General features: G+C 52.6%; 1 protein-coding gene across 1 annotated transcript in view; it reads right to left on the bottom strand.

The window, feature by feature from the left end:
* The window catches only part of FCGBP (Fc fragment of IgG binding protein), a 41409-nt gene extending 22529 nt beyond the window's left edge, over window positions 1–18880 (bottom strand). The window contains exons 1-7 of the mRNA XM_034638625.1: window positions 18826–18880; window positions 16181–17404; window positions 14086–14432; window positions 10232–10802; window positions 7537–8141; window positions 4838–5405; window positions 480–1072 (exon numbers count right to left, since the gene is read on the bottom strand). Of these exons, the coding sequence (XP_034494516.1) occupies window positions 480–1072; window positions 4838–5405; window positions 7537–8141; window positions 10232–10802; window positions 14086–14432; window positions 16181–17404; window positions 18826–18880 (3963 nt within the window). The remainder of the gene's footprint in view (window positions 1–479; window positions 1073–4837; window positions 5406–7536; window positions 8142–10231; window positions 10803–14085; window positions 14433–16180; window positions 17405–18825) is intronic.
* Window positions 18881–23655: the final 4775 nt, after the last annotated feature.

Here is a 23655-nt window from a genome sequence, read left to right as displayed (position 1 = left end):
CTGTTTCTGTTGTTGTTATGTTGGTGAGGGGTGATGGGGTCACCCCCAGGTCATCCTCTGTCCTTGAACCTTTCCCATCCCCTGAACTTGCCCAGCCTCTGACTGCATCATGTTGTTGGCCAGGAGACCAGGGTAGCGGCTGGGGCAGGGACCAGGTGCAGGGAAGGTGCAGGGAAAGGGAGGAGGGGGTGGGGAGAGATGTTCAGAGGGGATAGGCAGGGACAGGGAGAGGAGAGACTGAGGAACAGACAGAGGGGGAAACTGAGCCACGCAGGAGCAGGTCACAGGTCCCCAAGGCCTCCTGACTCCTTGGCTCCCCACCCAGTGTTCTGACTGGCACCTCCCCTCCTTTGGGGACCCCATGCCTCCCACATCCACTCGGAGCTCTGAGCTCCCTGCCCTTGGGCTGAGCGCTGCCCATGTCCCACCCGCAGAGCACCCTCTATCCCTCCCCTTCGTGTTCCGCCGCTGCTTCTCACCGTGACCTTCCACTTGTTCTGCTCCAGCCGCAGGGTGAAGTTCGCCACCTGGACGGTGATCACCCTGGTCACACTGACTTTCCCATTGCCCCAGGCCACGTTCTCCTGCAGGACGGTAAAGTGCTGCAGCCCGGGCCGGGTCTGGTGGGTCTGAGACAGCACATACACGCAGGTACCCATGAAGTCGAAGCGCCGGCCGTCGAAGGTGGTGTAATGGGGGTCTCCTGAGGCTTGGCAGGTGGCAGAGCCCACAACCACGCAGCCCAGGATGCCACCAGACGGCTGGCAGGCCTCTTGAGGGCCACAGGCGGAGGGCTCACAGGACACCAGGCCGCCCTCCTGGCATTGGCAAAGGGAATCACACCCAGGTCCGGGGTAGAAGGTCTGGCCTGGCGGGTGGTAGATGCCCTGGTATACGCAGCCACAAGAGGGCAGGGGCACGCAGGACTCACCACTGAGCGCGAAGCCCTCGTCGCACACACAGCCCTCGTAGCAGTCGAAGCCACAGCCCCCGGGCACTGGGAGGTCCCCGCAGGACAGCGGGCAGCCGTAGGAACACGCCTCGTAGTGGCTGTGGGTGGGGCAGCTCAGAGCTGCAGGGAGAGCAGTGGTGAGCATGTGAGCATCAAGAATCCTCTGCCCCCAGGTGACACACGTGCAGGCACACCCTCGCTCACACACTCACATGTAAGCCAGCTGCAAGGAGCCCCTCTGTTCAGTGGGGCCTGGGGGGCAGGTTATATCACAATTAATCTGCGCCTGATAATTAAGATTGTATTCCAACTTAACTGTAGTTTGTGGTTATCTGTAATGTCTTTAATGACGTATCTTAAACATGTAAGTGAATACATAGCGTGTGTGTGTTGTGTGTGTGTGTGATCCATGCAATGCATCTGTGAACACAGTGGTTTTAATGCCTTCATTCTATAGTGATATAGTAGGAGTAGGAGTAATTCTGTAGTAAATTGAAATCTCTGGCCCATGTTGTGAAGAGGAAAAAAATAATTCCTGTTCCTCTCCAAACTCCAGTCACTCCAGATGATAAGACAGGTGGCTCCCTCGAAACAAAACGAAACAAAGAAACCAAGACTGAGTTCAATAAAACCTGTATCTGTGCTGAGATGATAGCCACGTGTGGCCTTTTAAATCTAAATTAATTAAAGTTCAATAAAATAGAGGATTTAGTTCCTGGGTCACACTCGCCCCATTGCAAGGGCTCCATATGTGATTGGTGGTGAGCATGCAGGACAGCTCACGGGCACAACATTGCCATCGTCACCCAATTTCTGTTGGACAGAGCTGTTCTAGATCCTACAGCCAGCTTACAAGAGAATCTGGGGACAGAAGACAAGTTAAATAACACTTTGAAAAAGCAACTAGCCAAATCCAGAAAGTAGGAAATTCTGCAGGACAAATGACTTCATTTTTTCCCAATAAATAAATTGCCCGAACAAAATAGATAGAGGGGCAGATATGAGATAAAGCAAGTACAGTAAAATGTAGACTGTAGAATCTAGACAGTAAGTGTATGGGTATTCACTGTAAAATTATTTCAATTTTTCTACACATTTGAAAATTTTCATAATAATGTGGGGAGGGGAGAAGGAAAGAGGCCATTACTGGATGAAGATGATTTAAGAAAATCAACCCAGTGCTGTGTGTGGATCTGGTCTGGATTCAGATTCAAACAAATTAAAAAAAAACAAAAAACCTCACATTTTTTTAGACAATTGGGGAAATTTGAACCTAGGTTGAGTTTAGACGATGTCAGTGTTATTTTTGTTACTGGTAAGAACAGCATTGTGGTCGTGTTTCTTAAAAGTTCTATCTGTTGGGGATGTTTACTTAAGTATTTATGGGAAAATTCATATGTCTAGAATTTGCTTTAAAATATTTCAGCAAAACTGGGGCACCTGGGTGGCTCAGTCAGTTAAGCGTTTGCCTTCAGCTCAGGTCATGATCCCAGCATCCCAGCCTCCCTCTGCCCCCCGACCCCCGCCACTCATGCTCTCTCTCTCTTGCTCTCTCTCTCAAATAAATAAAATCTTCAAAAAATAAAATAAAATAGTTCAGCAAAATAAAAACAAACAAACAAAGGGGGTGTTGGAGGAACCAAGAATGGCACAACACCCACCGTCATCAAAGCTGGGGCTGGGTGCATGAGGTAAGGCCCCACCCTGGCCCCCCTCTGCCTGATGTCTGTGTCCTCACAACCCAGTCTTCTAGAACTGCTCCAACAGGTACAAGCACAAGAGTTGTCTTAAGGAAATACGAGATTCTCAGCGTCCACAAAGGCCACAGAAGGAAGCAATTAACGGTACGAGTTCAGGAGCCAACCTGCCTGGACGCAGTCATGCTGCCTGGCTGTGCGACCTCAGGCAGATGATTTAATATCTCTGTGGTTCCAACCGCTCGCTTTGTAAACTAGGAATAGGAACGATCGCACCTCACAGGGTGGTGGTGAGGAGGAGAAAAGAACCCTGAGAAACCCTTAGCATGGGAGCCGCTCCATGGGAAGTGTGCCGCAAGAGTGCTGCCTGTAGGGATAGGAACCCCTCCTAAGACGACCGGCCTGAGACCGAGCTGCATCTCCCTTCCCACTGTCCCTTCGGAGAGCGTGCTTCCTCCACTTAACAGGAGACAACTGTGCACTCCCCACCCATCCCGAATCAACACGGTGTGCTGCCCAAGGGCATGGAAACCTCTGGGGACACAAAGGGACACTTCCAAATACTGCTGTGAAGTGTGGGGACAATGCATGATGAATCCTTCCTGGGTAAGGAATCTGGACCAATGTTGCTCCCAACAAGATGGAATGAGGGTCTGACAGAGCTGGCTGCCCAGAGGACAGGAAAAGTAAGTTTTACGGTGTCTCCCTGTGTGCTTGACTTCCCTACAACTCAAAAGGAGTTCAGAGTGGAGTGACATTGCTGGCCCAGAACCCCTTCCACCCACTTATTGGTATCCTATAGACAAAAATCAAAAACAGAATTGATGTTGAACCTGGTCTCGCTCAACAGCAGACGTGAACCCTTGGAGGAGGGGGGGAAGCTGCATCCATCTCACTAAGAGATGTCTTTCCGGTACATTCTACTTTTGATGTTGAATATTTTTATCAGTCGTGTACTAATGATACTTGCAATGATAACTCACTCCATCCTTTTTTTTTTTTTTTAAACACTTAGAGTCTGATGGTCTCAGGAATTTCTGAAGATAATGAAATGTTCACAGGTGTCTATGTTTGTAGCAGAGAAGTATGACGGGGATTGGGACAAACCGATGACAGCCACCCCTTCTTCTGGGCTTGGCCATGGTCCTGGCTTTGGCTAACAGGACGATAGCAAATGGGACACCAAGGAGAGGCTGAAGTGTGCTTGCCTACTGGGGCTCGTCCACACCTGCTGTTCTTTGGAATCTTGAGACCACTGTGCAAAGAAGCCTGCACCAACTGGCTGGAAGATGAGACTGAGTCAGCAGGGAGAAGCAGTCCTGGCTAAGGTCCCCCAAGCCAACCAGCCTGACAACCACCAGATGTGTAAAGTCAGGCCATTGTAGACCATCCAGCAAGAACCACAGAACCGCCAGCAAGACTGCAGAGATAAACCAGCTGGCCCAGACTAGGTCAGCCCAGCAGCCTGCAGAATCATGAGAAATAATAACTACGTGTTGTTTTTATACACTTTTCGCTAGAGATGTTTGTTACACGGCAAGGACTAAGTGATGCAGTGATCAAAAGAGACTTTTGTGTATATCAGTATATTACGTTAGGTTAAATTCTGCTGGAACTAAAAAATCATTAGAAGGTCAGTTCAGGAGAGCAAGAATTTTTTTTTCTCCCGTTTTCTCCCCCATTATATCCTCAGTGCCTGGAATATAGTAGGTGTTCAATAAATATTTGTTGAATGAATTAATTAATGAATAGTAGTTGAAGGAGAAAAAGAAATGATGTGACATGCATGTATTTATCATGTGTATTTCGATGGACGGTTATGTGCACCATCCACGCAGATGCTGTAAAGGAGTGAAGAGGGCCAGATGGTGACCAAAAACACTGGAGAAGGACCAGGCTTCTTCTAAAGGCAGCACTGCTATTCATCTCTGAATGACAGCTGCCATACAGGAATTAGACCCCGGGTCACCAGATATTTTCAGTCATCTTACAAATATTTACTGCAACTGTGACTTTCCAGGCATGTAACTGAATCTTCCTAAGCCTCTGTTTCCTTATCTGTTAAATGGGTATAACCATGGTCCCTACCTCAGAATACCTTTCTAAGAATTACACTAATTAATGCTATTTATATGTTAATGAATATTCATAAGGCCAATCCCCCCCAGCTGTCACTCCCGGTACTCACGGCAAAACTTCTCAGTCCTCCAGGGGTGCACAGTGGCCCCGGCGGCCTGGCACGCAGCAGCGTAGGTGGCCAATGCCTCACATAATGGCCCAGACTGGCCTGGCAGCAGGCAGCGGTCATAGACACAGTCTCGCAGAGCACCCTGGGGGTCCAGTGTGCTGTGGCATTCGCGGAAGGGCCCCTCTGGGTCCGCAAGGATCCCGCACTCCTTCTTGCTCTGCAGCTGCTGGGCCACCAGGGAGTCCAGGTTGGGACAGTCCCCTGGCTCAGTTGCTCCGCAGCCTGGCCTCGTCTCCTCTTGCCAGCTGTTCCCAAAGGCCAGGGCATTGGCCGCTTGGCCTCCACCCCGCAGAGCCAGGTCATCATTGGGGTTCCCATTGAAGTTCCCGCAGAGCCCACATAGGGCCCCAGCATAGCTGCTGGGCACCTTGGCAATCACACGGTCATTCCAGTTGTAGGTGACAGTCAGGCCAAAGTCTGTGCGCACAACGGCATCTTGGCCCTGGCGGAACACCTGCACCTGCCCGTCTGCTGCCTGGAGGGGCAGATGATGAAGGATGCCATCCACCTGGACAGAGATGAAGGAGGGCCAAGGGGTCAGGGTATTCATGGCTGTGTGTCCCGCCCTTCACTCACTTGGCTCTTGAGCACACAACACTTGGTTCCACCTCAGGACCTTTGCACGTGCTCTTGCCTCTGTCTGGCATACCATCTAGCTGTCTGCAACCTTCAGCTATCAGCTTAAATCCAAATCCCTAACCCATGGCCTTCAGAGCCTACCGGATCTGTCTCCCCGTTACCTCCCTGAACTTACCACCTCCCACTCCTCCTGCCTCACTCAGTCTGCTCCAGCCACACTGGCTTTCTTGTTATTCCTCTACTTCTCTCAGTTTAGTCCAACTCTAAGGCTTTTTTACTTTGCCAAGAACATCACCCAACACTACCTCCTGGCCACTTCTCCTTCATCCTTCAGGACTTGGTGCAAAGCCAAGCCTCTTCCCTATGAGGTCTCATTTCACTTTGGCTCTGTCCACCTCTGTGCCTGCATCACCTGCCTCATTGCTCACTCAGTCTCCCTGCTGTCTCCCTGAACACACCAGGTGCTCTCCCACCTCATGGCCTTTGCACTTGCTGTGCCCTCCTCCTAGGATACCACCCAGCACACTTTAGTTGGCCAATGCTACTTCAGATTTTGGGTGTTAGCTTTGATTCAAACCCCTTACGATGGCCTAAAAAGCCCTAGATGATCTGAGCCTCACTGTTCTCCAATTTTGTTCTCCAGTACTGCCCATCCCCACCCCTGCAACTCCAGCCGGGTATTCTCATCTTCTCCTGGACTCAGCGAGCTCAACCCAGCCTCAGGGCCTTTGCTGTGCCTTCTGCTTGTGACATTCGTACCCTCTTCCATGTCCCTATTCTTTGCCTGGTTGCCTCCCCATCATCCTTTATGTCTCAGCTTAAAATAGAACCCCTCTCCTCACCAGGCCTTGCTTGTCCCCACTTTTCTGACCTCGTTTCTTACCAATCTCTCTATCTCATCCCCCCAGCCTCACTCTCAAGTACAGCCGCACTGGCTCCGTGCTGTCCTCCTGTACTCTTCAAGCTCGGTTCAGCCCAGCCTTTGCAACTGCTGCTCCCTGCACCTAGGAACCCCTGCTCTTCACCTGGTGGTCTCTTCTTTGTCCTTCAGGTTTTTGTTAAAATCAAGACCTCCATCATAGTCATCCCCCACATCATCCCCTTCCTCCATTCCAGCCCCCTGGGCCTCCAGGTTGTTCCTCTGACCCTCTTATTTGTTCCTGCCTCAGGCCCTTTGCACTCACTGTTCCTTCTGCCTGGAATACTGTTCCATCCACTTCTGTCTCTGCCTGTTCCAGGAGCGGCAATAGGATGTAGTGGTTAAGAGCGTATGGACTCTGGAGCCAAACAACCTGGCTTCAAATCGTGGTTCTGTCACTCACTAGTTGTATGACCTTGAATAGGTGACTTAACCTTTCTGTGTCTCAGTTTCTCATCTAACAAGATAAGCTGTTTCACACAGTTGTTGTAGAGATTGAGTTACTATGTGTCAAGCATTTAACACGTAGAAGTAACTTAGTATGTATTGGCTATGATTGTTCCAGACTCAGTTTAAGTGTCATCTCAGAGAGGTGGGAACATAAATATGAATCATTATGCCCTCTGTTTATCTAGAAGTTTCTCTATGCCAGACACTCGGCTTTATGGGCAAAATTTCCTTTACTCCAAGGTCATCCTAAGGATTCTGACCTAAGCCCTGTAAAGGGTTTAGTGGTGGTGCCTGGCACATGGAAATTTCCTTCGTTTTTTCCATTTCCAATCTATCCTCCTTCCCAGGACATGGGCCACTGTCCCAAACTGCTCAGTAGTAATTATTTACTAGAGCTGTGCCTCTTACAACCCCGCCTCTCGATTTTTATCTTTTTTTAAAAGAGAAAAATCAGTGGTTCTTGATTTCTGCTGGGTAGTGGACCCGGAGGACAAACTAAAGCCTGGAGAGGCAGTCACACAGCTAAGGAGACGCCACGCCGCCTGGCTTGGGGGCCCGCGCCTTAAGCACTGGCCACAGGGTCTTCTAACAGACCCCCGGCCCCATCCGGGGTTCAGAGCCCCTTCTCCTTAAAGGGGATTTCCTGCCCTTCTACCCGCCTCCCCCCGCCCCCGGCCTCCGGGTCTCTCACCAGCACTTGCCCAGGGGACTCCCGGCGCACGGTCACTTTCACGCCACGGGCCTCCACGTGCACGGCGCGCGTGTAGCTCACGGTCTGGCTGCCCCGGTGCTCGTTTTCCACCAGCACCCGGAAGGCCTGCAGCGCCGCGGCCTGGCCGCAGGAGCCGACCAGCAGGTACGTGCAGGTGCCCATGAAGTCGAAGCGCCGGCCGTCGAAGCTCACGTAGTGCGGGTCCCCGGACGCCTGGCAGCTCCCAAAGTGGTCGGGGTAGCAACCCAGGAGGCCGTTCTGGACGCGGCAGCGCTCGCCGGTCGGGCAGCCCTGCGTGTCCTTGCAGCTCACCTGCTGGGTGGCGCCGTTGCAAGTGCAGAGCCGCCGGCACTGCTCGTCCGCCCACACCTGCTGGCCGGGCGCGAGCGGGCGGCCCTCGTAGATGCAGCCGCACGACGAGGCCTCCACGCAGGCGCCGCCGCTGGCCACGAAGCCCGGGAGGCACACGCAGCCCTCCGCGCACGGGCGCCCGGAGCAGTTGGCGGGTGCCGCCTGGGAGTTGCAGGTGGCGGGGCAGGCGGGGCCGCACTGCTCATAGCGGCTGTTGGCAGGGCAGGACAGGGCTGCGGGGGGGCGGGGGGGGGGAGAGGACGGAGAGAGAGAGACAGGGACAGGGGTCAGGCTAGCGCCGGGCCTGGTGGGTGCTCTGTCGGAAGGCTCAAGACGACTTGCCTCCCCACACCCTGCTCCTTCCCCGGAGCTCCCCGTGACACTTCCATCCCTCTGGGTGCTGGGGTCCCAAACCTCAGAGACATAGTTGACTCCTTTCCTCCTTCATTTTCACGGACAACCAATCTGTCAGTTGGTCCTGTGAGCTCCATCGTCAAAATCTATCCAGAATCTGTCCCCTTCTCTCGCCATCGTCCCCACCCTGGTCCGGTCACCCCCAAGCAGCCTCCTGCCTGGTCTTCCCCATAACCCCATTCTGCCCTCACAGGCTGTTCCTCACATGCAGCCAGAGGGGCCTTGTGAACACCAGGGATGTCCCTCTCCTGCTCAGAGCCCTCGTGTGGTGCCATCTCAGGGAAAAGTGGGGGTCCTCCTGGTGGCCCATGAACCTCCCCATCGTCTGCACCCATCGCCTCTCTCCTCATCTCCTCTCTGTCTCCCTTTGGTTCACTCTGTCCCAGCCACAGATGCTTCCTCATGGGTCCTCACACTCCCACCTCAGGGCCTTTGCACTGGCTGTTCTCAGGGTCTGTACTGGCCGTTCCTCAGAAGGCAGTGCAGTATGTGGTTAAGAGAAAGCTACTGGAGCCCAGATAGCTTTCCAACCCCAGTCTCTCCTTTTAAGCTGTGTGGTTGTGAGCAAATGACTCCAATCACCCTGTGCCTCAGTTTCCCCATCAGTAACATGAGATGATAATAGTACTGACCTCACAGGGTTCTGAAGAGTCAATGAGTTCATCTATGCAGAGACAGCCCATAGCATCATTACTACTTAGCTGACTTCATTGTCTTATCCTGCTCTCGCCTCCAATGTCCCCTTCCCAGAAAGGCCGTCCCTGAGCACCCTCTTCGTGAGCCTCCCGTTTGCTCTTATCACATGAATTTTGTTTCTTTTGCTCTTTAAAGATATTCCATGGTCTGCTGCCTACTACTGTCTGTCTCCCCCTCTACGCTATAAATTCTGTGAGGTTGGGGGTCTGGTCAGTCTCAATCCCCTCACTGAATCGCCAGGACCAAGGACAGGGTCTGGCCCACAGGAGATGCTCATTCATTCAGAAATGAACGAGTGGATGAATGGATTCACCAGCTCCTCCGTCACACCAGGCATTGGGGGAATTCAGGAGTGTGGGTGTTTACTGGGCACTGAGGACAGAGGAGTGACCAAGACAGGCTCCACATGGCCTCAGTGTCTCCCCCAGACTTACTCCCCCTCTGGAGTCCCAATCTCAAGCCCTAGGCCTGGTCCTGGACACCTCCTCTTCCCTGTGCACTAGACTTTCTGTCTCCTGAAATTTCTTTGGGAGCCTCTCAAGGGTGGGGCAGGTGTGTGCTGGCCGCCATGTTGCCGATCACCAGCAGAGAGAAGGGGTCAGATAGGGGCACAGGAAACGCTTGTGGAATGCATGAATAAAGGAGTGAATGAATAAATGGATGGACACCTGATGAAGGAGCTTGGACTTTACCCAGAGGGCACTGGGGAGTCATGGAAGGGCTGTGAACAAAGGGATGTTCACATCTCTGCTTTGGGACTCGGAGGACTGGCTCTCATGCCAACTTTTGCACATGCATGCTCCTCTCTCAGCCTGGAACCCACATTCTGCTCCCCCCTTTTCTGTCTCATTTCAGTTCCTCCTACAGGTTTCAGATTGGGCATCCCTTTCTCTAGGAAATCATCCTCAACCCCCCAGGCTGAGTCGAGAAGATTTCCTAGCCCCCTGGACTTCCCCCTCCTGGCCCAGACCACTCTGCCTGTGCCTGGCAGAGCCCAGGAGGGACCACCTTAGTGGTCACCATCTAGGAACACGTCTGCCCCAACCTTAGGCTTGCTGTGGGCACAGTCTGGCCATCTTGGCCATCCCTGTGACCCTGGCACGGTCCGGCTTCAGGCTGAACCTCAAGAAGTGCTCAGATATTGAGCAGATGCAAGGAGTCCCCTGCCTCCCACCACGTGTACTCCCAACCCCACGCCAAGGGCATCACTCACGACAGTGGGCCAGTGACCTCCAGTTCCCGACGGAGATGCCAAGCTCCAGGCAGGCCTGGGCATAGGCGCTGAGGCTGCGGCACAGGCTGGGCCGGTCCCCGTTGACCACGCACAGGTCGTACACGCACTCCTCCAAGAAGGGCCGGGGGGGCAGGGCGCTGTGGCAGACCGCAAAGGGGCCGTCGGGCTGGGTTAGCATTCCGCAGAGATGGTTGCCCTCGTAGTGCTGGGCCTGGCCTGGGGTGCAGGATGGGCAGTCATTCTGGCAGCCGTCGTCACACAGGTAGTCCCCATCGTCCAGCTTCCAGCTATTGGCAAACTCCACGGGGTCAGTCGCCAGCTCTGAGTCGTAGGTGAGGAAGTCATCGTCGGGGTTGTTGTTGTAGTTGCCGCACAGCCCGCACACCTGGCTTTGGAAGCGCTCGGGGAGGCTCAGGGCCAGCTGGCAGTCCCAGTCGTAGGTGACCACCAGCCCGAAGTCCAGCTCCACTATGGCCCGTGTCCCGCTCTGGTACACACGCAGGCGGCCCTCGGCCAGGGAGGCGGGCAGGCGCGAGCGCTGGCTGTCAATCTGCAAGGGGTGGGGGTGGGGAGGAGTGGGTGGTCAGATCCTGTGTGGTCTGGCCCTCACCCCTCAAACCCTCCCCACTCGCTTCCCACCCACCCCCACCCCCCGCGCTCCAGCTGCCCTGGGATTCTTTCTTCCTGTTGCTGCTACCGACCAAGCCTTGGGATCTTTGCCATCGCATCCCCGTGGCCTGAAATGTTCTTCCCCTAGACGCACCCACGGCTCACTCCCTGACCTCTGACCTCTTACAAAAGCTTTGCTTAGGTGTCACCATGGCAGTGAGGCCATTCCTGACCACTCTGTTTTATGTGGCAACCCCTCCCTACTCCCTATGCCTTTCCCTGCTCTATTTTTTTCCCCTATAGCTTCTAAGCTTCTAACATATCATTTGCAAATTTCTCATGTTTACCATTTGCCTAACTCCATAGACTGTCAGCCCCACAAAGACAGGGATTTTTGTCTGCTTTGCTCACGGCTTCATCTCCAGCACCTAGAACAGTGCCTGACAGAACCACAAGTGCTCGATGAGTGAATGAGGCGCTGCTGTGTTAGACAAACATTCACCGGGCACTCCCTCTGTGCCTGGCCCTGGCTGGGCGATCCTGGGAGTGATGACAGAGACAACCCAGACCCTGCTCTCCTGGGGCTGTCAGTCCAATGAGGGAGACAGACTGGTCACTAGATCAGAGTGATCAGGACTGGGATTGTGGAAGCACAGGAGGGTCTGGGAGTCTAGAAGAAGAGTCGGATCTGAGGTAGCAGGTCAGGGGAGGCTTCCTGGAGGCAGGGACAGCTGAGCTGAGCTGCGCTGTAAAGGATCACTGAGGGAAAGCCACGAAAAACAAGGGGAAGGGTATTCCTTCATGAATATCCTGAGTGGACAGAGAGTCTGGCCGGGAGGTGAGGGGCGTGTCTCTCTGTTCCTGGGGCCCAGTTTCCTCTTTCTGAGCATTTCTTCTGAATTCTTTCTGCACACATTCTCGTCTTAGTCAAGAGGATGGGGTATGAGAAAAGGAATAACAGGCAGAGGGGAACGTACGAACAAGACCCAAAGGTAGGATAGATCTTCATTCGGTCAGTGAGTCAGCAATGCCCCCCGAGAGCCCTCCTGCTTGTCCAGGTCCATGCTGGGCAGTGCCATGGGAAGCAGGGACCGAGATGCCCACAGCTCTCAGTGCAGGGAGCCTAGACATCGCCATTTTTAAATGACACAAGTGATATTTGTTCATTGCAGAAAACTTATAAAATGTTCAGGAGCAAAAATGAGGAAAGAGAAATCACCTGTATTGCTGTGGACACACACACACACACACACACACACACACACACACACAAGGGTACATTTATAAATCCTGCCGGGGCTTTTTCTACCTTTTAATTTATATGTATTTTTTTAAAAGATTTTATTTATTTATTCGACAGAGATAGAGACAGCCAGTGAGAGAGGGAACACAACCAGGGGGAGTGGTAGAGGAAGAAGCAGGCTCATAGCGAAGGAGCCTGATGTGGGGCTGGATCCCAGAACGCCGAGATCACGCCCTGAGCCGAAGGCAGACGCTTAACCACTGTGCCACCCAGGCGCCCCTATAGGTATTTTTCTTTTTAAGTAATGAGACCGTGCTGAAGTCCCCATTTCATGAACCCCTCTTTTCTCCCTGCAATGGTCCTGGGGTCATCCTATCATGATGCTATCAGGAGCTCTAAACAAACTCTGTCAAGTTTGTAAGGATCTGACAAAAGTTACAGGGCTCTCTATCTCTCTGAAAACTGCACACCAGATGGAAAATTCCGCACATAATTTCGGGGACTCGAAGTTCCTCTGAGCTTGTGTTCAATCCCTCTAGATCTTGAGAACACCTACTTTACTCCACTTGCTTATTAATCTCACAGACCCACCTGCACAGCGAGGGGTTACAGGATGCTCAGGGCCGTTCTATTTGCCATTGTGAACAAAGCACCCATCCGTGGGGGGCTGAGTTAACTGAATGACGGGGCATCCATCCAATGCAGAATTGTGCAGGTATAAAGAACAACAACGACAAAAAAGAAAGCAGAGTCTCCCTTTATGTTGATATGGAAACAGAATCTACCATACAGTGTAAAAAGCAAAAGGCAGGACAGAGCAGACAGTACAGTACTCTTAGAGGAAAGGTAAGAATGTAGGGTTACCTTGCTTGTATTGGCATAAACAAACCCTAAGTGAAACCTCAAGAAATCAATAAAACGGGAGAGCAGGGGAGGGGTGGGGAAGGGAGAGAAAGCAGATGAAGACAAGAGTGACAGCCAGACCTTTCACAACATGCCCTGCTTGTTTGAGTTATGCCGATGCTTTACCTCTTAAAAAAAAAAAAATGAATCGCAGCAACATGGAAGAAATTCTCAAGTTCTGTGCTGAGTCAAAGAATCTTCCCGCACATGGCTTCTTCCACTATGTGATTCCATTAACATGAAGTTCTTGAACAGGCAAAACTAATCCATGGTGGAAAAAAAGTCAGAACCATGGTTGCCCCTAGGAGTGGGTTGGGATTGTCTGGGAAGGGGCATGAGAGAATGTTCCGGGATAATGAAAAGAGTCTGTATCTTAATGGAGGTTGGGGTTGCACATTTGTCAAAACTCTATGAACTGAAGATTTATGGATTTTTATTATGTGTACATTTGATATCCAAAGTAAACAAAACGTCATAAAAATATGGTATGAGGCAGAATGGCAAAGAGGTTAAGAGTAGCGACTCAGGGGCCAGCCTGCCTGTGCTCCCACCTCCAGCTCTTGCTGGCTCGGAGCCCTTGGGAAGTCACTGATCTCTCTGGACTCCAGTCTCCTCACCTAAAAGTATTAATAATAATCATGCCTCTGCCCACAGATGGCTGTGAGCATTCCATGCATTAAGACATGGAAAACACTAAGAAACAAATCCAGCGCACGGCAGGTGCTGGCTAAATTTCGTGTTTGGTCACTGAAGACATCCCCCATTGTTGGACAGTTAGTTTCCTTCTTTTTTCTTCTGCTATCACAAACCACATTGGCATTAACTTTTCTTCCCCTAACCATATCTCTGAGTATCCTTAAAATTTCTAGAAATGGAATTGCTGGATGAAGAAAGGAATTTAAGGCTCTGCCACTGATTTTCAAATTCCCCCTCCCCAGACCCACTCCCGTGCCCCCCCTCCTCTCTACCCCCCACCCCATAGCCGAGGGCTTGGGTTTGGGGCCCGACACCCAGGCTTTGCCTCCTCCTTCTGACTAAAGACTCACAGGTATTAAACCTGAAGCTTCTGGACACTTACCCGAGCGAAGCCAACTTCCCCTCGGACCAGAGATACTGTGTGGCTGTAGGCGCGCACGTTGACCAGGCCCACGTAGGAGACCCGGCGGCTGCCCCGGTGCTCGTTCTTGGCTTCCACGCTGAAAGCGGGCAGGGTCTGGTCATGGCTGCACAGCTCCGCCATCAAGTACAGGCATGTGCCCATCATGTCATAGCGCCGGCCGTCGAAGGTGGTGTAATGGGGGTCACCCTGGGCGCGGCAGGTGGCCACGGGGACCGCCACGCACATGGCCTGCTGATCCACCACCTCGCATTTCTGCTGGGGACCGCACTGCAGGTCTTGGCAGGAGGGTTTCTGGGACAGCACGGCTGGGGGGCGGCAACGAAGAAAGAGTCAGGAGTATCCTCACAGGTGGGAATCCTGGAGCTCTCCTGCTGTGCGGAATTGGGGCAGTTGGCTCGCAACTCCCCTATTGGAAAAGTGGGGAAACTGAGGTCTGGAGGCCCCCAGGGAGATGGCTGCCCAGGCGTGACCCAAGCCCAGGTATTCTAATTCCCTAGTTTGACACGGCTCAGCCCAGAAGAACTGGAAGATAGTGAAGAAGGACGGGCAGGGATCATCGTGGAAATGTTGATTTGTGGTTTTTCTTTCCCCGTGTCCCTCTTCCCCTGCATTCCCACTCGGGTCAGAAGGCTAAGGAATCTTTTTTAAGGACAGAAAACGGAAGGCAGAGACTGTTCCTCGGAACAGAAATGACTATGGATCAGGCTGCCTGGATTAGAATCCTGGCTCTGCGGTCAGCTGGGAGGCACTGGACAAGTAATTTTAAACTTTCCAGGCCTCACTTTCCTCATTTGCAACAAGGGGGTGGCAACAGTACATTTTTCACAGGGTTATTTAGGGAGGAGGGCTTCCCAGGCTTAAAGAAGCTAAAACAGAAGTAGGGTTTGGCCCCAGTGGTGAGTGCTACCTGTTACAATGAATCACCTACTCCTTCTCCTTTTCTACTGTTCAAGCCCAAAGTGGCTCTTTGAAGGTGGGTGGCTTGCATGCCCATCGTTGGAGGGGGCATTTTTTGCCAGTGCTGGGGACTCTGATGTGTAGGGTCCTAGCTTGAAGCAGGGGGTCCACATAGGAAGAAACAACTTCTCCTCCCCTCCCTCCCAGTGTTCAAAAGCTCTTGCTTTTTGTCTGCTTATAATAACTTGCCAGATAACCCCTAAGAGCTTTACAAATGTTAACTCATTGCTCCCTCACTCCAATCCTGTGAAGGGGTATAGCTATTATCCCTATTTTACACAGGGGGAAACCAAGGCCCACATAGGTGAGGTCACATGTCCAAGGTCGCACAAGCAGAGGTGGGATTTGAACCTGGGAAGTCTGGCTTTAGCATCTGTGTCCTCAAACACCACGTTGCACTGCCCAGGGGCAGTCCCTCAAATGTGCGGAGCCTAAAATTACATGTAGGGCCAGGTCCTAGAGATTATGGTAACACACACAAGACATCTAGAATGGTCTCTGGTATATTGAGAGAGAACTACCCCCACATGGTAGCCATTATTATTTATCATACTTTTAGACCCCTTGCACTGGGGAGTAAACATTCCTGTAGGAGGTGGGGGAGTGGTAGTTAGCCACTGGTATAGTTGCTAAAATAGCAACATATTTCAAAAAAAAATAAAATATCAAAATACTTCCAAACTAATAAGAAGCTCCTTCCCACAAAGATCCCTCCCTCTAGGCACCTTGGCTCTTTCCTAGGACTCTATCCCTCGCCCCCTGCCCCCTGCAAAAAGCAACAAAGGGCTGAGGCCAGACACCTGCCGGACACCGTGGGGGCTTATATATAGGACCCTGCTGCCGTGCTCTGGCTGGCATCTCTTCTGACTGGTGGGGACCTTGGATCGCACTCGTTACTAAATATTTAGCAGTTCTTGGAGGGGGTTGGGTAGGGAGGAGCTGGGAAGCCTTAAGGAAGGGGAAGATGGCAAAGAGGAAGGAAGTGAGGTGGGGACAGCCACAGGGGAGCAGGTGGGTGGGAAAAAGGAAAGGGGGAGAGAGCCAGCCAAGGGGTTACGGGCTGGACAGGGCCGGGGGGTCATTTCCCATCACTCACTTCGGCCGCAGGCACCTGCTGTCCCATAGCTTACAGCCTGGAGCAGCCCGAAGGTGAGCAGCCCGAAGTTAGTTGTGGCCTCAATCATCTGGATCTTGTCAGTGGGGCCAAGTTCCACCTCGGCATAGGAGAACTCACTGCCGGGCACAGCTGTCCAGGAGAGCTTGTCCCCCAACCTGTGCCCTCCCATGGTCAGCTCATTAACCGCCTTTGTCTCTGTTACCACCAGAGCCACGCCCTCAGTGCCTGGCACGGTCTTCACCACATAGGCCGGGCAGTAGGCTGCCACATCTGGGATCAAGGCCAGGTGGGGGTCATAGGTTATTTGGCCCCTTGTGGCACCGGTGCCAAACTGCAGGACCTGGATGCCCACGTCTGCAGACAGGTAGAGCGGCCGGGATGACCGGACCTCAAACTCTGCCACGTTGCCCGCCTGGAGCCCACGGGAGCCAGCGGTGCCCCCCTGATTGTAGCTCAGCTTCGTGGTCTGGCTGGCCACGACATAGACCACATCGTAGCGGGCCTGGGAGGACAGAGAGGGCACCACGTAGCGGGTGCCCCAGGCGGATGTGGGGAGCAGCTGCTCCACCACGTGGTTGCAGTTGGTGTGTTTCTGGGCACAGCTGTGGCCGGAGAACACAGCCACGGGTCCACTGGCTGTGATCCTTGACCCCGAGAGCTCAGCTGTGCTCTGTACCTGGGCCACCTGGTACGGCTGCAGAGTCAAGGTTACGACACTGCCCGCTGGGTAGAACTTGCCCTGGAATGTCGCGGACCCCTTCAGCTGCATATTGATCGAGGCCCCTGCTGCCCCCACCACCACAGCAAACTCCTTGACATTCTTGGACGAGACGCCGGGAGGTGTGAGCACAAAGTACTCAGTGCCCAGAACCCGGACAGGCCACAGCCGCGTCAGCTCTGCTGTGTTGGGCTTCGTGTTCACGGCCTGCGCAGAGATCTCGCGGTCAGAGTGGACCGTCACCGCGTATTGGAAGACCTTACTGCCGACCATCTCAGCCTTGGAACTGATGTTGACCGTGACTGATTGCCCCGGGTTCACTGTGACATTCTGCCTGGTGCCATCTGCGTGGCAGTGAATGGAGACCGAGGCAGGTTGGTCCGACAGGCTGGAGAGGAGGAGCTGGAGAGAGGCCCGGTGGTAGCCAGGCAGGTAGTTCTGCAGGAAGGCCGAAAGGAAGTCCACTGAGGTCCCTTGGGTCAACCCTGGGGTTGGGGGGGAAGAGAACGCAGTTGCGGGTCTGCTCACCCAGTCCTCTCCAGAAGAGAAAGAAGCCCTTGCATTGCGCCTAGATACCACATTGAAATATTAACTCGAGCTTTTTCTCCCCTCTCTCTCCTTTCTCCTTATTCACCTACCAGCCTTTCTGGCTTTTGTGTTCTAAAAGCCTGAACAGGGGGCTCCTGGGAGGCTCAGTCGGTTAAGTGTCTGCCTTTGGATCGGGTCATGATCTCAGGGTCCTGAGGTTGAGCCCCATGTAGGGCTCCCTGCTCAGTGGGGGTCTGCTTCTCCCTCTCACTCTCATCTGTGATCTCTCCCCCCCCTCCCGCTCTAAATAAATAAATAAATAATAAGGAAAGAAAATAAAAGTCTGAACACTTCGGACCTGGATCTCAAATGCTGGGCAGCCAGCATGCAACCTAGAGCATTCATATGCCAAGGAAAATGGGTAGGGTTAGCCTGTTATTAAGATGAATTATGGGCTCTTTTTTCCTTTTTTTATGCCAGGAGAAACTGGCATTTTTCAGGAGAAACTGGCTATTTGAAATTCCATGTGAAATCTCCAACCCAAAATCATTTTAAGTGCGGTGGGGCTCAAAGTGGCTGGATTCAACTGCCAGTTTATGACTTCTGTCTTAATAAAACCCCGGAGGGTTGGAGTAAAGGGGGTCAAGAGGAGAAGGAGTTTATGGCAGTGTGGACAACATGTCTCCTAGAAAGAGAGAGGAGTGGGTGCTTTTCAACACCCCCAGCTAGGAAGAGATTCTTGAGGGCTGGGAAGAGAGGGAGAAGGGAAAGAGAGAGGGTAAGGGAGGAGATCTACAAGGTCTGGGAGAGAGTATGGGGTTATAGAAAGACTGTCTGATGTATTAGAGGAGCCTGGAAGGATGTCCCAGTGTCCCATGGGGCCAGGGGATCAGGGACAATGAAGAATTCAAAAGTGACCTAAGCAGATGCTGCTTGATGACTAGAGGGCTCTGAGGCCCCACCCTACCCCTGGTCGTCTGGCTTCACCTGGGACTCCAGTCCTGGGCATAACCCTGAGGAACTGGGCACCAAGCCCTCCAAGAATGACTTGAATGAAATTTTCACTCAAGTGAAGCCAAAGGACGCTCAGAGTCAGAACCTTAGTTGAGTTACAGAAAATTGAGAAAGTGGTACTTCTTGAGGACTTAAATTCGGGGACTGCGGATTTTATCTGTTTCGTTCTAAGACAGAAAGAGGATGGGAGGACCCCACCACATTTCTCTGCAGAACCTAAGGGGCCTCACTCCCATCTCAGCTAGCCTGGGGTGGCATTGGGAGATGGGGTTGTGGAGGGCATACAGATGGAGGATGCTGACCACAGTAGGCAGAGTCCCCCAGATGAGAACAAGGATGTGGATGGGGTCTCAGTCCGACTTACCACACAGGAGGGTTGCTCCCGTCCAGAATGTCCACCAGCTCCACAGGGAACCCATGCCTGCAGTGGGGAAAGAGAGGGGGTCACAGAAGGTTAGTTCGCCCCTCTGGCTGGGCACTGTTCCAGAGAGGACAAGGACCACCTGGGCACCAGAAAGGCTGAGGTGGGCTGGATCCAAGGGCCAGTGTGTGTGTGTGTGTGTAGGGCAGTTACATGTCCAGTGGGTCTGGTGGGAGGTGGGGAGGGCAGGACAAGGCAAGGATGGGGAGTTAGGCGTCCAGTAGGTCCAGTGGCGTTGGAATGGGGATGCCTGGAGCCAGGGGCTAGAGTAGGGGACGTGATGTCCCACTTCTATAGGGGACCCCAGCCTCTCTCACCTGCAGGTCCCTGGAGCTGCAGGGCTAGCCCCTGGGCCGGGCTATATAGTGGAGTTCCGTGGTTCCTCAGGCCACACCCTGGGCCACCTGCCAAGAAGATGGTGCCAACTTCCTGGAGGAGTCTAGTGATCCCAGGGCCAGGTGGAATGGGGACCCTGAAGGCCTGGGAAGGGTGGAGGGCAAGCCTGAACAACTGAGTCCTTAGAGGGGTGTGAGAACAGCTGGTGGCTGTGGCCTAGGAGCCTGTTGGAAACTTCAGAGCTGGAAGGGTGGTGTCCCTGAGGGAAACAGCTGGGGAGCAGGGTGCTGGGAGCCTGGTTCCCCAGGGGGTGGGGGAGTAGGGGCGGAACGTGGTATTCGGTCTTGTTTGCTGGTTTGATGGTTGGATCTCTTCCTTTGCCTCCTGCCAGGAACAATAGCAAAGGACCCATATCCGGGTTCTGGCTGCTCCCTAGTCCCCACAAGCTGATTCCTCCTGGTCCCCAGCCATCCAGTTCCTGTGTCCAGGCACGACTGAGGTGTCTGGGGTGGGCAGGGATCCGAGCACCTGACCTAGGCCAGTGGGACACAATACTTCCACCCCTCAGTTCATCAGGACCTCCTGGGAACCTAGTCTGCAAAACGTTAACATCAAAATCAGCCTCACTGGGGACTGCGGGTGGGAGGCAGGCTCTTCTGGTGGGGACCCCCGTGGAGAGCAGAGTGGGAACTGGGGACTGGAGCTGTGTGTGAAGAAGGATGGAGGCCTCTGTTTCCTGGTTCCACACAGACACTGGGTTCTACTTCCTTGAGAATTATTTGTTTTCTGGGAGGTCTTTTTGCCCCAAGAAGGGACTGGCTGGGGACACCTGGGTGGTTTTTGGTTAAGCATCTGTCTTCAGCTCAGGTCATTATCTCAGGGTCCTGGGATTGAGCTCCAGGTCAGGCTACTTGCTCAGCAGGGAGTCTGCTTCTCCCTCTTCCTCTGCCCCTCCCCCTGGTCATGCTCACTTTTTCTCTTCTCTCAAATAAATAGATAAAAACAAAGAAAAAGAAAGAAAGAAAGAGGAAAAAGAAAAAAAGAGGGGCGCCTGGGTGGCACAGCGGTTAAGCGTCTGCCTTCGGCTCAGGGCGTGATCCCGGCGTTGTGGGATCGAGCCCCACATCAGGCTCCTCTGCTATGAGCCTGCTTCTTCCTCTCCCACTCCCCCTGCTTGTGTTCCCTCTCTCGCTGGCTGTCTCTATCTCTGTTGAATAAATAAATAAAATCTTAAAAAAAAAAAAAAAAGAAAAGAAAAGAAGGGACTGGCTGAACAGGCTTTGGGGAACTCTATGCCTCTCATCACCCCGGAATCTACCTGGGCTGGGAGCCTAGGTGTCACATGGGGAGCAGAGGAAGAGCCTGCTGGGAGGTGCTGTGGGCTTTGTGATCTGTTCCTGCAGAGGAGATGGCCTGACCCATGCCCTGGTCTCCTCGCACCCAGTGTTAGGACTCATTGTTTGCTGGGGAGTTTCCCCAGCAGCTGCAAAGCCTGGGCACCCTCTCGGACAACACCCCAGCAGCTGCTGCCCCCGGGACTCCCTCTCTTATCACCAAGGCCTGTGGGTGGCCGGGGTGGGTGGGGGCCCTGGCATCCCCCACTCAGGGCAGGTTCCCAGAGGGAGAGATAAAGCCTCAGAGTTGAATGGGACCCAAAGTCAACCAGGAAAATGAAGTGAGCAAACAGGAGACTGGATGAAAGCCAGGGATGTCAAGAAACAGGTGGGGGGTGGGGGTGGCTCACTGGAGCAGGATATTCCCGGGGAGCAGTGCCTGGCTCCCTGAGGAAACGAAGGACAGGGAGGAAGGGCTATCGGGGTTCCTGAGAAGGAAGCCGTTATTGCACACCGAGGTGGCACAAACTTCTAAGCCAGATACCCCCTGTGGTCTGAGACACTCAGAGAAATGAGGGGTGAGGGGGGAGAGAATTAGGGTGAGCCTCAGGGGTGATCGTGCCCCTCCAATCTCCTCTAAGCCTTGAGGTCTCCCCTTGGTTGACCACAGAGAGAAGACTTCGCCTCCTCAAAACCCACTGTTGCCCTTTGCAGCCAGAGTCTCTGGAAATGGGGTGGTAGTGGGAAATCTCACCATTTAATATTTTGGTTTTTTTTTTTAAGATTTTATTTATTTATTTATTTGACAGAGAGAGAGAGAGAGACAGCCAGTGAGAGAGGGAACCCAAGCAGGGGGAGTGGGAGAGGGAGAAGCAGACTCCCAGTGGAGCAAGGAACCTGATGTGGGGCTTGATCCCAGGACGCTGGGATCATGACCTGAGCGAAAGGCAGACGCTTAACAACTGAGCCACCCAGGCGCTCCTCACCATTTAATATTTTGGATTTGACACCACTTGGAACCTTCTTCTCACTCTTTTCAGGGCCCAAGGGGTGTGTGTGTGTGTGTGTGTGTGTGTGTGTGTGTGTGTGTGCGCGTGTTGACACACCCTGTGGCCTATTCTGTATCACATATATTCTGAGAACTCCCTTATCTATTCTTGGAAATCCCACTGGAGAGAACCAGCATGCACACTTCCTTATGGTCAGAGAAGCACGTCCATCTGGCCCCTTGAATCCTCACTCGGAGCCCAAACAGGGGTGTTTGCGGATCTGAGCCTTCTGGCCTCTCCCTGCGGCAGGATCTGCAGGGGGCAGATCTGCACTCGACATACCACTTGAGACCCCTGGGACCCTCGGGCTTGTCTGGGCTTTACAAACCAAGGGCACAGCTGGAGAGAATTTACTCTCTGTAGCTAAATGCCGATTTTTTACAAAAAGATTTTATTTATTCATTAGAGAGAGAGAGAGAGAGCTCACAATCAGGGGGAGAGGCAGGCAGAGGGAGAAGGAGAGGCCGGCTCCCGGGTGAGCAGGGAGCCCAATGCAAGGCTCTATCCCAGGACCCCAGGATCATGACCTAAGCCAAAGGCAGATGCTTAGCCAACTGAGCCACCCAGGAGCCCTGCTATATGTAGATTTGCTGCAATTTCTAATATCATTCCTTCATGCCTGGGTCCCACAAGGATTCCCGCCACCGCCTTGGGGAACTCCTCCATCTCGCATAAGCTGCCACTAACCTACCTTGATCTCATTCCTCTCCTGGTCAATACCTTTCCATGCTTCCCTGTCCCTGTGAACGCAAGTCCACACTCTTGGCAGGATTATCTGCCTGCACCTGCTACTTGGCTCCCGCCTGTGCCATTCCTCCTCCTCGGAGCTCCCTCCTTGATATTCTGCTTGCTGACTCTGTGTCTGGAGTCCAGACCTCATGTTTTGCATGGCTTATTTCCCAAGATCCTAAGCTAAGACCAATCTGTTTTATTCCTCTTACATGACACTGACTACTTGCTCCCTTGCCGAATGGAAATCTCCCCCTTTTTCTCCACGCTTGAAATTGGGAGTCCTACTGGATCCATAGTCTTGTGCCTCCCCACCAATCTCCCTTCCACCTGCCACAGTCTGACCTCCATGCTCGCCAAAACTGTTTGTGCTGAGCCCTCTTATTTGCCACTTGGTTCCAGCTCCTTCTGTTACATTTGACGCAAACAATTTTTCCTTGAAAAGTTCTAATGCCCGGGCACCTGGCTGGCTCAGTTGATGGAGAATGTGACTCTTGATCTTGGGCTTGTGGGTTTGAGTCCCACATTATGCATAAAGATTACTTAAAAATAAAATCTTTAGTGGGACACCTGGGTGGCTCAGTCGGTTAAACGTCTGCTTTCAGCTCAGGTCATGATCCCAGGGTCTTGGGATCGAGTCCTGCATCAGGCTTCTTGCTCAGCAGGAAGTCTACTTTTTCCACTGCCCCCGCTTGTTTTCTCTCTCTCTGTGTGACAAATAAATAAATAAAATTAAAAAAAAAATCTTAAAAGAAATTTTTAATGCCTCCATTTCCATGCTATCACTTTCTTCCAGATTTTGTTACTTGGTTTTTTTCTTACAATGACTCCTTTAACACTGGTAGTTCTCAGATTCTCTTTCTCTAACTACCTCATTTCTCTAGGAGATCTTACTTGTGTCTACCCATGCTGACTAATAGAACTTTCTGTGATGATGAAAATGTTCCCAATCTGGCGCTGTCCAATGTGGTAGGCAAGAGTTACATGCGGCTACTGAGCTCTTGAAATGTGACTAATGCCAGGCAGGGACTGAATTTTTATTTTATTTTTTTTTTAAGTAGGCTCCACACCCAAGGTGGGGCTTGAACTCACGACCCTGAGATCAAGACTTGAGCTGAGATCAAAAGTCAGACACTTAACTGACTGAGCCACCCAGGCACCCCAATTAATTTAATTTTAATCAATTTAAATTTTAATTTAAATGACCACCTGCAATTTGTGTCTATATTGGACAGGACAAAACTCTAGAACTGAACTGTGGCTAGCACGGGCCCCATTTCATCCAGCTATCTCACTGCCTAGCCATCTGTCACTCACCTACCCAC

This window comes from Ailuropoda melanoleuca, chromosome 12 (genome assembly GCF_002007445.2).
Source record: "Ailuropoda melanoleuca isolate Jingjing chromosome 12, ASM200744v2, whole genome shotgun sequence".
Taxonomy (NCBI): domain Eukaryota; kingdom Metazoa; phylum Chordata; class Mammalia; order Carnivora; family Ursidae; genus Ailuropoda; species Ailuropoda melanoleuca.
Note: the sequence above shows the minus strand (reverse complement) of the source record. Positions and strands in the feature narration are given on the sequence as shown.